The sequence below is a fragment of the Onychomys torridus genome, chromosome 14, assembly GCF_903995425.1.
Source record: "Onychomys torridus chromosome 14, mOncTor1.1, whole genome shotgun sequence".
Taxonomy (NCBI): Eukaryota; Metazoa; Chordata; class Mammalia; order Rodentia; family Cricetidae; genus Onychomys; species Onychomys torridus.
The window spans coordinates 42,292,126-42,304,654 of NC_050456.1; the positions used below are offsets into that span (position 1 = coordinate 42,292,126).

A 12,529-nucleotide genomic window follows, 5' to 3' on the forward strand; every position below is an offset into this window, starting at 1 on the left:
AGTTTAAGGTCCAGAATGTGTCTTTTGTTGATAAATGTTCCTCATGAGCTTGGGGGAATGCGTTGTCGGCTGCTGCTGGCTGGTGCCTTCCATGAATATTAGTGTGAGTATGTTGTGGCAGTGCTGCATTGCTGCCCATTGCTAGGTACGGCGTGTTACTCGTGGCACGCCTTTCTGAAGAACTGGCCCTGTTACTAACTACACAGTGGCCTTTCTAGCTCTGATGGTGTCCTCACACTCAGGCCTGCTTTGTCTGAAACACCCATCCCGTGCTTCTGATGAGGACTGGCCCAGCACACTTCTCTCCTATCAGGCATTTGTTTTTATGTCCTTCAGTGAGATGTAAACAAAATCCTCTCATGCCTCCTAACTAATGTTCTTTCCTGCTCTTTAAAGAACAGGTATCCCGCTGGGTGGTGGTGGCGCACGCCTTTAATCCCAGCACTGGGAGGCAGAGGCAGGTGAATCTCTGTGAGTTCAAGGCCAGCCCGGTCTACAGAGCGTGATGTAGGACAGGCATCAAAGCTACACAGAGAAATCCTGTCTCGAAAAAAACAAACAAAAAAGAAAAAAACAAAACAAAACAAAAGAACAGGTACCCCACTGAAAGTTAGCCATCAAATGCCCCTGCACATAGGTTCTCAACCATCCTAACGCAGCGACTCTTCAATACAGTTCCACATGTTGTGGTGACACCAACCATAAAATTATTTTCCTTGCTACTTAAATAACTGTAATTTTGTTACTGTTAGGAATCATAATGTAAATATCTGATGTGCAGCCCCCAAAGGGGTCACAAGCCACGGGGTGAGAATCACTGCCCTGGTGCTATGCAGAGAGAAAAAGAAACAAAAGACACACCTTTAAATCACAGAGTTTAACCTGTAAACTCTACCCTTGTGTATCTAGAGTTCTCGATCTATATAAGAATGTATAAGGTGGATATATCACTAGAGGATATACCCCTAGCAGGTCCAGGCTAAAAAGTGATATCAGCCTGACTCATGAGCTGTCTTCTCAGTTAGGACAGAATTTGCAGTGTGTAGGTCAGTTACAACTGCTGTATTAATGACATGCTCATTTTCCCTAACTTGGAGAGTTCAGTGGAACTTTCCACACATAAAAGCAAAAATTAGGTTCAAGAGCATGTCTCAATCAGTTCTCCTAAGTGAAAAAGCTCCTCTAAAAGAGGAAGAGGATTTTCTTATTTACATGTGGACTGCCACTGTGGAATGTGGCACTGTGTTACCAGTCACCTGAAGAGAAGGAGTCAAAATGCCCAGCACTGATGTCCAGATGACCCTCGGGGCAACAGCAGGGGAAGCCCCCATGAAAGGCCAGCAGACCCCACCCACATAGACCACCTAGGAGGGATCTTCTTTTACACTTCCTTCTTACCTTTTCCTAAGTCTGCAAGAATACTAGTAAGGTGATTTTACCTTAGAATTGTGAAAATGAGAGGTATTTAATTGTAAAAATTTCCTCACATTGATTGAGTGAGTGAGTGTGCTAGAATCAAGCCCATGGCCTGGTACATGCTAATATCTCATGTAAATTCTTTACTTAATTTTTATTTTATGTTTATGGTGTTTGGCTTGATGTGTGTATCTGTGCAGCACACACAAGCAGTGCTCATGGATGCTCTCTCCACTCTAACAAACGTGGAAAGAAACAGAACACACAGGAGTCATGTGGTCTGGCCAGTCTCTCTCTCTCTCTCTCTCTCTCTCTCTCTCTCTCTCTCTCTCTCTCTCTCTCTCTCTCTCTCTCTCACACACACACACACACACACACACACACACACTTTTTTTTAAAAATAAAAACAAAAGAATCACCCTGTCAATTCACAATGGGATTAAACTTGAAGCCAAGAGCAGAAAGATATCTGAAAAACCTTCATTATTTGCAAACAACGCATTCTAGGTAGCATGGGAGGCAACGAAAGCTTACAAGAACATAAAAAAAAAAATCTTGCATTCAATAAAAATGAAGAATATAAAAACAGGTGGGGCATAGTGGAAACCATACTCAGATGGAAAATTTATAGCATTATACTTAGGGTACCACTCGGAGTTTTGAATATTCAGGAAGCTGGTTGAGCTATTCTGCAAATGTGTATTAAATTGCCCACTGAGCACTCAGCACCGTGCAAGGGCTTCTGGGCAGGCCTCAGCCACAGGTGGAAGATTTGAAGGAAGGGACAGTCTGAGGGGCTGTGAGAAATCCAAGGAGGAAGGGTAGTTTGGGTCTAGAAAGGGGTAGATGGAGAATATTTTCTCAGGCAAAATAGTCTTTGAGTTTTATCTTACTATAAACATTAGCTATCAGGCAAGTAGGCTATCTTAGAGACAGAGAGGGAATGCTGTTCTAGAAAGATCGTACAGTTTAGTTTTTATTGAAGCCAATGGGTCTCATAGAAGGATAATATTAAGTAGCATGGTGGCCTCTGAGGGGTCTGGAACCTGGCTGGGTTTGGACACTGTTGATGGCTATGAGATGGTCCCGGGAGTATTCAATCATGGGACAGACGAGACGAGCGTCATACTGTGAAAAGATTCCTCTGAAGGTGGGCGCAGGATGAAATCCAGTCAGGAAGGAGGGGGCAGCTTAGGGCAGGATGGCGGACAGTCTGGCCTTAAACAGAGGTCTCGTTAGGGTGCTGTCAATAGATGCAGGAAGGATGTGGCCAGACAGCCAAGTCAAGTCGCTGGCATGGGCAAGCTTTCACCGACTGCTACAACCGACTGTCCTGGGAGCTTCTGATAAATGTGTAATTGCTGGATTTAATTTCCTAGTGTGCACCTGCGTCGTCCATAAACGCTGCCATCATCTAATTGTTACAGCCTGCACTTGCCAAAACAATATTAACAAAGTGGATGCCAAGGTAAGGGAATGCTGGTCTGCTGATTAAGCACCCCTTCCCCTGTGCGCTCTCCCTCTCTCCCCACCTTCTCCTGCCTCCCTGTGTCACTCTTCCCCCTCCCCCTCAGCCTTCCCATAATTCTTAGAACCCACAATAGTGCTGGAATTTTTATTTCTGCTCCTTTGTAGTGCGACCTCACCTTGTATGGTAGTGACTCTGCCTCGCTGTGACAGAATGCCTACCCCATCACTAACTTTCAGGAGTTAAGATTTATTTTGTCTCATGGTGTCTGATGTTTCAGACTATCAGAATGGGGCAGAGCAGTTTCCCAGCAGGGTGGAGAGGAGGCTGAGCCTGGAACCTAGGGTGGGGTATTACCTGCAAAGTTCTGCCACTAAGAATGGCTTCTTCCCCCCCCCCCAAAAAAAATAAAACTAGATCCCACCTCCTAGTGACTCTGTAGCCGTGCCAAATAGCACCACTGGCTAGGCCTCTCTGTGCATCAGCCTGAAACATCTATGCCTCACTCATGCGTATTTGCGTCAGTTAAACGGAACTGACAAGTCCATTAACTGTAAAGAATGTTTGCTAAGCAAAGAGACCCTGGGCCTCCTTCAGCCTCTCAGGGACTCCAGGGAAATGTCCCTGTGTGTAAAAGCTCCCGTTGCCTTTGCCTGGCATGGGCACATGCTCTAAATTCGGGAGGAAAAAGCAGGGGGAGTGTTGTTGACACTCAACTTGCAAATGCAAGAGTCCAACTTGGGGACCTGTGACAGTGCACATGCAGGATAGGGAACACACAGAGGGGTGTGGACTGGAGCTCGTAAAGGAAAGAGGCCCCGGAAAGTGCACAGAGGAACAGTCACCGTCTTGCCCTTTCTCGTGGTACACCTGTAGTTTTGGCTTCAAACTGTGAGGCTGATCATAGAGCATATGGTGAGGAGGTACAGAGAAATGTCACGCGAGGAAAAACCACTAAGTCTGCACTCCCATTGTCCAAATGCAAATGCCGGATGAAGGTTGGAAGGGTTGGGTGAGATGGCCGCTGCAGGGTCACTTTGGGGTGGCTTCATTCAGTGACCCCATACCTCCTGAGTGACGCGGTTTCTAGAATCCAGAGAGAACTGTGGTCTGAGTATAAAAGATGAGAGGGAAATTTTTAACTTCTGTTTCTTTCCCCAAGTGGTGAATGGTCTGATGTGCACCTGTATCTCCGCCCTGTCTTGTTCATGGGCAAAATGTGCTGAGACTTGAGCAGCCCAGAGCTGAGCATAGTAGAATGATGCATCCAGAGCTCGGGTGTCATTGTGCTACTCGGCCTTTGCTGGGCTCCTGTTGCAATTATTACAAAAAGGCATTCCATGGGAGCTGAGCTGTCCTCCTCTCCCTCCAGATTGCAGAGCAGCGCTTTGGAATCAACATCCCACACAAGTTCAGCATTCACAACTACAAGGTGCCCACGTTCTGCGATCACTGCGGCTCCTTGCTCTGGGGGATAATGCGACAAGGACTTCAGTGTAAAAGTAAGATGCAGAGGTGCTGGCCTCCCTCTTCTCCATGGCAACATCATACTATACGTGTGTGGAGTTCTGAAGGCTCAGCATCTGACCGAGGGCTGATGTTTTACACGTCAGCATCTGAGCTGTATTACTTATGTATAACTTGTTGAGCACGCAGTACATGTAAAGAGAATGGTACCTGATGCCTAAAATCATATTAGAAGATTAAATTAGGTGTTAAATCTAGTGGTCTACCATGCTAGTTGTTAGCTACTCGTGGCTGAGTGTAGACTGAGCGTTGTGTTTTTAAAAGGCATTTGAGGTTGGGGATTTAGCTCAGTGGTAGAGCGCTTGCCTAGCAAGCGCAAGGCCCTGGGTTCGATCCTCAGCTAAAAAACCAAAACCAAAAACAAAAACACCAAAAACAAAAACAACAACAACAAAAAAAACAAGACAAAAAAAAAAAAGGCATTTGCAAGAGGCACTGGAGGAAGTGTGGGCAAGATGGAGGGCCAGAAGAAGTTTGGTTCTAAGGAAGAACTGGCTCTCACCGGAAGTAGACAGCAGTTGGACTATCACTGTAGCAGGCGCTGTGTGGGTGGTCTGCAAGAGCCCTGTGATGTGACTGCAGGAGCAGAGACGGCAAAGGGCAAAGCTTTGATGGTGGCTGGCACCTTACCCACTGCACCCAGAGCTGTTCAGAGCTCTTGCCTTTTCAAAGGCTCTGAGTGGGGTGAGGACCAGCCTCTGTCTTGGGAGGGGTTGTTGGAGCTATCGGCCTGGAGTTCATCTCCCATTGATATGTGATTATCTGGCTGTCTTGGGGTGCACCTGAAGCCTCATCAGACACACACTAGGATGACAACTTCCCTTGGCTGTCTGGGATAGTCAGATTGCATCTGTCAGCAAAAGGGAGCAAATTCGAGTGAGGCATAGTGTGACACACGCCTCTAATCACATCACCCTGGGAACCGACCCAGGAGCATCGTCAAGGGTTGATCTATGTAGTGAGATCCAGGGCAGTCTGGGGCACAGAGGAAAAGAAAAAACCAACACAAACAAAAACAGTGATGTTCTCTGCACACACACACACACCCGCCTCCACCACCCCCCCCCCAGCATCTTCTTCATTCTCCTGGAACAGCAGCCAGCTCAGCCAAGGCACAGCTTAATGCCGACCTGGTGGTCTCACCTGAACGAGCTGCTTTCCATTTTCTTACGTTTCTAGCTAGTATACAGAACCATGCATGGGGCTCATCTACGCTCCTCTGTCTCCAGTTGCCCGAGAGCAGCATACATCCCAGGACTTGGCTCCTTGACTTCTGATTTTATTGCCCCAGAGTTTTTCTAAAAGGTCACTGTAGTGTGTATCCCTCTGTACCAGTCAGTGTCCCACGAAGCTACTGAAGCTTAAGCTTTGGGCCTCCCTCTGCTCATGTGGCATTCTTTTTCATAAAGGAAGTTTCCCCGATGACAAACTCAATCCCCATAAAGCCTAGATGGTGGTGTGCTTCCCAAGATGGACCGACTCCATCAAAGAGGCGTTGGTCCCACGTAGTGGCTTCAGTGGGGCCGTCCATCCGCAGGACCCACTTCCAGAAACCAGATAGGAATTGATTTCAGCTGACTGGACCTTGGAGCCTTCACAAGCACGAGAAGCATAGCCTGCTCTGCTCACTTCTCCAAATGTCATTTGCCCTGACCTTCAAGCACTGGAAAGGTTGCTTTTTTTCTACCCCTACTTAACAGTTAGAACCACAGCCCCACAGGGTATATCCTGTGGGCTAGGAGTTCCACCCAACCACAAGGGTACCCAGAAAGAAGCTGTACAAAGCTCTCCTCTCAGAAAACCACCTCTCCCTTGTTTGAGCAGTGACCTGGCTGCAGCTTGTTGATGGCTGCTTTTTATTTCTCTGCTAGTCGGGAGGAGGGGGTAACGTCAGTTGGCATGATTCTGCGTCGTCTGATCGTCTGCGATTGTCACTGTGATGAACATTTTAATCTTCATATTGTATCCTGTTGCCAAGGCAGCAACGACTGTTACATGGGATTTAGATGAGTCTGTCCCATCAAGTCACAGGCAAAAGGATGGAAAATCTATTATTGGAAATCTGTTGTTCGATAATATGCTAGGATTTCTGCTTCTGCACAAATCAGAAATAGATAAAATGCCAGGAATTATTCTAAGTGTGAGTTTGATTTTTGTGAGATGACATTGTCAGCCTGTGGTATTCTTCTGTCACAATCCTTAGGCTATTAATGTTCTCTACGGCATGTGGTGACTTGGTTCTTTTGTGACTCTGGATGCTGTTTTCTTTCCTCCAGTATGTAAAATGAATGTACATATTCGATGTCAGGCCAATGTGGCCCCAAACTGTGGGGTGAACGCTGTGGAGCTTGCCAAGACCCTGGCAGGGATGGGTCTCCAACCCGGAAATATTTCTCCAACCTCGGTGAGCCCTTTGCCTTTGGTTATCTATTGTGAGTTATTCAAGTGTGGTGAGCTCAAGTCAGACACAGAGAACATAATCTCATCAAGGACACGGAACAGGTCTACTGCACGCAACAAAAGCATTTCTCTGCCATCCGAGCGTCTACATACATTTACAGCAAGAAACAGTGAGCACGCACGTTTATCAGGAAACAAGAGAAAGAAATACCCCTCCCTCTTAAAATCAGCTTCCCATCCACTTGGTCCGGTAAAGATCTCACAACCTAGATGCCTAGAGTGGGCTGCTGGCTGGTGACCAAGCTGGACAATTGGCCAGTAGCCACAAGTCTCAGCTTCCTTATCTCCAAAGGGATTAAAGGTGACAAGCCTGCGGTTCTCCACTTCCCTACACTGCATTGTGTGTTTGGGGTTGAGAATTCCTCTCTTCCGTTCTGCAGCTGATAGCTCCTTCCTCTGGACACTTGGGAATGGGTGGAGTGGTTCAGTTGCCCTGGCTGTGTGTGGTCCTGCAAGTGACCTTCCTAAGTGACATCCAGCTGATGTGGTCTCTCCAAGCCTTGGCTGCTTCCCAGTTCTTCCTTCTGCCTTTCTGGCCAGTGTCCACAGTGGGCTGGGACAGAGCCATGGCTGGGTGGCTGTGAGATCTGAAAGGGGTAGTTTGAGGGAAGTTCAGGAAAACCCTAGACCCACTGTGAAGCCATCCCTGAGTACTTCGGAAGGAAGTCCAGTCACTGCGAGCTTCTCACTCACTGAGAAAGCAGCAGCACTGGCTGTCTCATTCGCTTTTACAGAAAGACTCCTGGCCAGATCAGGGCCATGCACTAACAGTGTGCTTCAGGAAGGCCCTAGGAAGGTCCACCTCTGCATGTTTGGGGGTAGGCAGGTAGGATGCTAAAATGGTGAGGGGAGACAGAGTCCTAATGCATAGGATGGTGGGTCCTGAAATGGGAATGTTAAGGATTTCCAGCTGAAATATGGCAGGCTGTGTGACCCAGTCCCTGAATGGGCAATGCCTCCTTGTCTGCCAAACCAAGTACCTTCAGTATTATGGTATTTAATAGTGAGGAAACCAGATTTACCTGCCGACAGTGCATCATTAAAAAGAGAGAATTATAAGTAACCAAAGAGAAAAATGGGTTTTAAAAGGAGATTAAGGAACACTGGCTCTTGAGTCTTTAGCTCCAACCAAGAATTTGGGTTGAGGAAATAAAATTTAAGCTGGGACCATTTTTCCATTATTGAAAAGTTCACAAGAGATTTTTTTAGGGGGGGCTAGAAAAACCACTGTATTTTAAATATTATCCATTTTATTATATTGCTATCCCTGTTTTAGGGTGTTAAATATATAAGATCCTTGAAGGTGCAGGCTGTGGTATATTGGTTTATTTTCAACATTGCTTAGAAGTCCCACCAGGGCCTAGAGTCTAGGCACATCCTTTTAAACTAGATACATCAAGGACTTCAAAATTCGTATCCTCTGAGTAAGGGAGCCGCTCAGTGGCAGGGTACTTTTCTAGCATGCATGAAGCCTTGGGGTCCATTCATAACACCTCAAAGGACAAAAAAAAACAAAAAACAAACAAACCTAACTTCAACACCAATGGATCCAAAACCCTCTTCTGGCCTCCATGACACCTCCGCACATGTGCACATGCCCACACATGGACACATACATATTTAAAAATAATAAAAATAAATATTTTCAGAAGCAGCCTGTGTTCTCAAAAGGCATCCAAAGATGTATAAAGAAAATGTGACCATTGAAAAATAATAGTATGTGCAATAAGACAACAATTGAGTCATATTTTTAAATTCAGTATGAAAATATGTGTCTTTGTATATTGCTTTTTTAAAAAATGTATACAGAGAGGAGGCTGGTGAGGTTTTAGATATTTAACATTTACCCATCATAATTCTCGTTGTTCCTATTTTACATTGAATTTTATTTATATAATTTAAGTTTTTGTATTAAAAACACACATTCCTGTCCGGCTGCTGTGACTCTGAGCACACACGAAAACCACCCTTTACATGAAGTGGTCACTAGGTGGCTCTCTTGGAACTGACTGCTCCATGGAGAAGCCATAGGAGAAGAAACCACAGTGACCAGCCTAGGGCACTGGAATCTTCATTTTTGCGCAAACTTGGATGCATTCTCCATATAGCAGTGCATGCATACAGACCAGATCGGGAGGTGGTTTTGAGTTGGAGAACATCTGCCCAGGACTGACTTCTCCACACGCCGGGTGGAGGCGGAGACCGCTCACTGCTAGGAAGGTCTCTCTGTCCATACCGGCCTTGTGCTCACAGTAATATCTACGTTCCTCCTCCTTGCAGAAACTCATTTCCAGATCGACGTTAAGACGGCAGGGAAAGGAGGGCTCCAAAGAAGGAAATGGGATCGGTGTCAACTCTTCCAGCAGATTCGGCATCGACAACTTTGAGTTCATCCGGGTGTTGGGGAAGGGGAGCTTCGGGAAGGTGAGTCTGGGCTTTGCTTGACTGGATTGAAGGAACAAGCATGCTATGTGCGTGTACATGTATGGATGTGGGTGCGCACCGGTCCTTCTCACGTGCACCCACACCCTCAACCCTTGAGTGGCCCTCACGCTCGCTCCTGCTTCGCTCTAGGTGATGCTCGCCAGGATAAAGGAAACAGGGGACCTGTACGCTGTGAAGGTGCTGAAGAAGGACGTGATCCTGCAGGATGACGATGTGGAATGTACCATGACTGAGAAGAGGATCCTGTCCTTGGCCCGCAACCACCCCTTCCTCACCCAGCTGTTCTGCTGCTTTCAGACTCCTGTGAGTATGGCTGCTGCCCCCTTCCTGCCTCACAGCCTCCTGTCTTCAAGAGCTGAGACAAGTGGGAGATGTTGACCAGGTCGGGAAGTTGGTGGAATGGGCTCTCAAGACATTCTGGTGCCCTGGGCAGACCCCTTCCTTCGTACTGCCCCATAGAGGGGTCACCTCAAGGGTTGTATGCCCTGATGTTGAAAAGGCCTTCACACATGAATTTTCCTACAGCAGAGAAGTTATGGAAGTCTAAGAGGAAAGGAAATGTTATGGTTTTTCTTTGGTGAATTTGGCTACGGTTCTTCTATATTCTGGATAGGCTTAACCCTGAGTGAAAGAGTTGAGAAGGACACAGAAAGAGAACCTGTCTTGATTCATCCCAAGACCTTGCTCCAGGCCTTAAAGACCCTTTGTCTGGTACCTTGGACTAGTCATGGGCTTTGACTCTGCCTGTGATGTAAAGAGTAGCAACGCGGAATGCTTTTTGCTGTAATCAGTAGGATGCTGAGCTAATGGTAGTTTGAACAAACAAACAAACCAGGGTGGTCTTGGTTCGTTTGAACAATGGTTCTTATTAATTCACACAATGTAAAGTCAGGCCGTGACTCCTGGGGTTGGATTTATTGCCCAGCGTCGTTGGACACGCTTTCTAATGTCTTCTACTCGGTGGCGGTGGCTCTGACTATTTTTTGCACCTTTACACATCCCACTTTGACAGGACAGCATCCAAAACAGAGGCCAGTGTGGGGCACGGACAACTCTCCTTTCTTAGTCTGGGGCCATCTTTTTTAGCAGCAGGAGCTGGGAGAGGAGATGCCTCACCAAGATGAGCCAATGAATCATGACTGTCTTACACTAATGGGACCATTCTCGGGGCCAGGTCCCTCTGCTGCCTTTTTAGAATTGGGTCCATACCTGGGTTTCTCTTATCAGCAAAGAGGGAAGGTGACCTCTGTGAAGGCACCCCGGTTCCAACAGATGAGTCAGAATTTTCCTGCTGCCTGGGAGACTGAACCCTGGGCATGTCCCTTGGCTGTGCGGCCATCAGGGAACCTGAGGTGCTGTGGGAACACACCGGGCATCTCACTTGACTGGAAATGGCAATTCACAGCTAAGCTGAGGCCAGAAATGAGGCTTTGAATTTGTAGGCAAGGAGAGTGCTCCCCACAGTGAGTAAACAGCTCCCACAGACCTGGAGCTGAGGCAGAGCATCAGGTGGGAACAAAGCTCTGCACAGTGTGAGATGCTGACTCTGAGGAGGGCCTGAGGGGAGGAGAAACTGCACAGGAAAGCAGGACCAGGCTGTGGAAGGCAGCAGAAAGACACAGAAGAGGCCGATGTGGAGGAATGCCAGGCCAGGCTGTGATCTCCTTACACTAGGCAGCACGCACATCCTCCAGCATCCCCCAAGTGTCTTGGTCCTCATAGTCAAAAGAAGCCTTTCAAGGCACATGAAAGCATATGCACATTATATGCACATCACCCATTATATGCTCAGCAGTTAAGAGTACTGGTTGCTCTCCCAGAGGACCCAGGTTCAATTCCCAGCATCTACAGGGTACCTAACAACTGTCTGTAACTCCAGTGCCAAGGATACTGATGCCCTCTTCTGGCCTCTGCAGGTACCAGGCATGCTTGTAATACACAGACATAAATGCAAGCCAAACACCCATACACATAAAGTAATTTTAAAAATAAAAAATATAAACAGTAGTATACTTTGACTATGATCACACTCATTTTTAAACACAGTAACAGTAACCTTGGAAATTGTTTCATACTTGTATACATCTAGCTGCTTCGTTTTTAGTAGTTGTATAGTATTTTATGTTAATAACATATTATGCCAGGCATGGTGGAATATGCCATTAATTCCAGCACTCAGGATGCCAGAGCAGGCGGATCTTCGTGGTTTCAAGGACAACCAGGCCACACAACACTATATATTTAGACCTGTGTTTGTGTATATATGTGTGTGTGCGTGCGTGTTATATAATTTATTTATTTTTTTGCTTAATTACTTACCCGGTCTTTTATTTCAACCCATATTGCAACAAGTCCCCTTGTACTTTTATCTTTTCATGTTTATAGAGCAGTTCTACGTGGCATAGCATTTAAAATTTGGGTAGAGTCCACTTGTGCCCTCCTCCATCACAGTTAAAGGTGGCTAACATTTTATGGTCGGCCTTTGAAGCATTGCTCCGATAGATTGGTATCTGCCATCTTATTTAATCTGTGCAGTGACCCCATGCAGTAATAAAATTTTTAGAGGGCATGGGATTCCTCACTTAGCCACTGAAGTCTTCATTAGCATCGGTGGCCCTTTCCTAGTGAAGGTCTGGTGTTTGGCCACAAGGTGGCAGTCGTGACTGCAAAGTGGTCTTGATTTCTCCACCAGAACAGTGACGCTCCAGAGCATTTTTAAAGGGTGTGGATCGCAGCACTGTCTCCAAAACAAAGACCAAGGGGAATGCTCCTGACCTCCAGGTTAGAGGATGAAAGGAGTGCTGGCGACCAAGAACCAAATGAGCCCTGCACATGGATCTCTGGGGGGTCTGGGGAGTCGGGTGCTGAACTTCCACCCGCAGGGTATCCTCAGGGTCTACTCCTAGTCACTGTAACACCAGGTATACAGGACTGAAGATGCTAGTCACTACAAGGAATGGCAAAGTTAGATGACTCCAGCTACCTGATTCTGCAAGCCAGAGCCTCTCAATTGAGAAGTCGGGTGCTGACTGTGGCCTCGCCTCTCAAGGGCTCAGCAGTGAGCCCAGGTAGGGCATGGGAGTTCCCCACCCTCAAGCTGTCTGCCAAATGCCATTTCACCGGGAGGGTCTTTGTTCAAGAATGTGCCATCCCTTGTGGCCCTATAGAATCCCTGTTTGCTGAATCCCCAGAAGAGGAGGGAGCTCACTAAGA

At 46.9% G+C, this 12,529-nt stretch overlaps 1 protein-coding gene across 1 annotated transcript in view; it reads left to right on the forward strand.

Moving 5' to 3' along the window:
• Positions 1 to 12,529, forward strand: part of Prkch (protein kinase C eta) — a 199,651-nt gene that overhangs the window by 107,125 nt on the left and 79,997 nt on the right. The window contains exons 3-7 of the mRNA XM_036205636.1: positions 2,796 to 2,884; positions 4,257 to 4,386; positions 6,688 to 6,815; positions 9,152 to 9,295; positions 9,446 to 9,619. Coding sequence (XP_036061529.1) covers positions 2,796 to 2,884; positions 4,257 to 4,386; positions 6,688 to 6,815; positions 9,152 to 9,295; positions 9,446 to 9,619 — 665 coding nt within the window. The remainder of the gene's footprint in view (positions 1 to 2,795; positions 2,885 to 4,256; positions 4,387 to 6,687; positions 6,816 to 9,151; positions 9,296 to 9,445; positions 9,620 to 12,529) is intronic.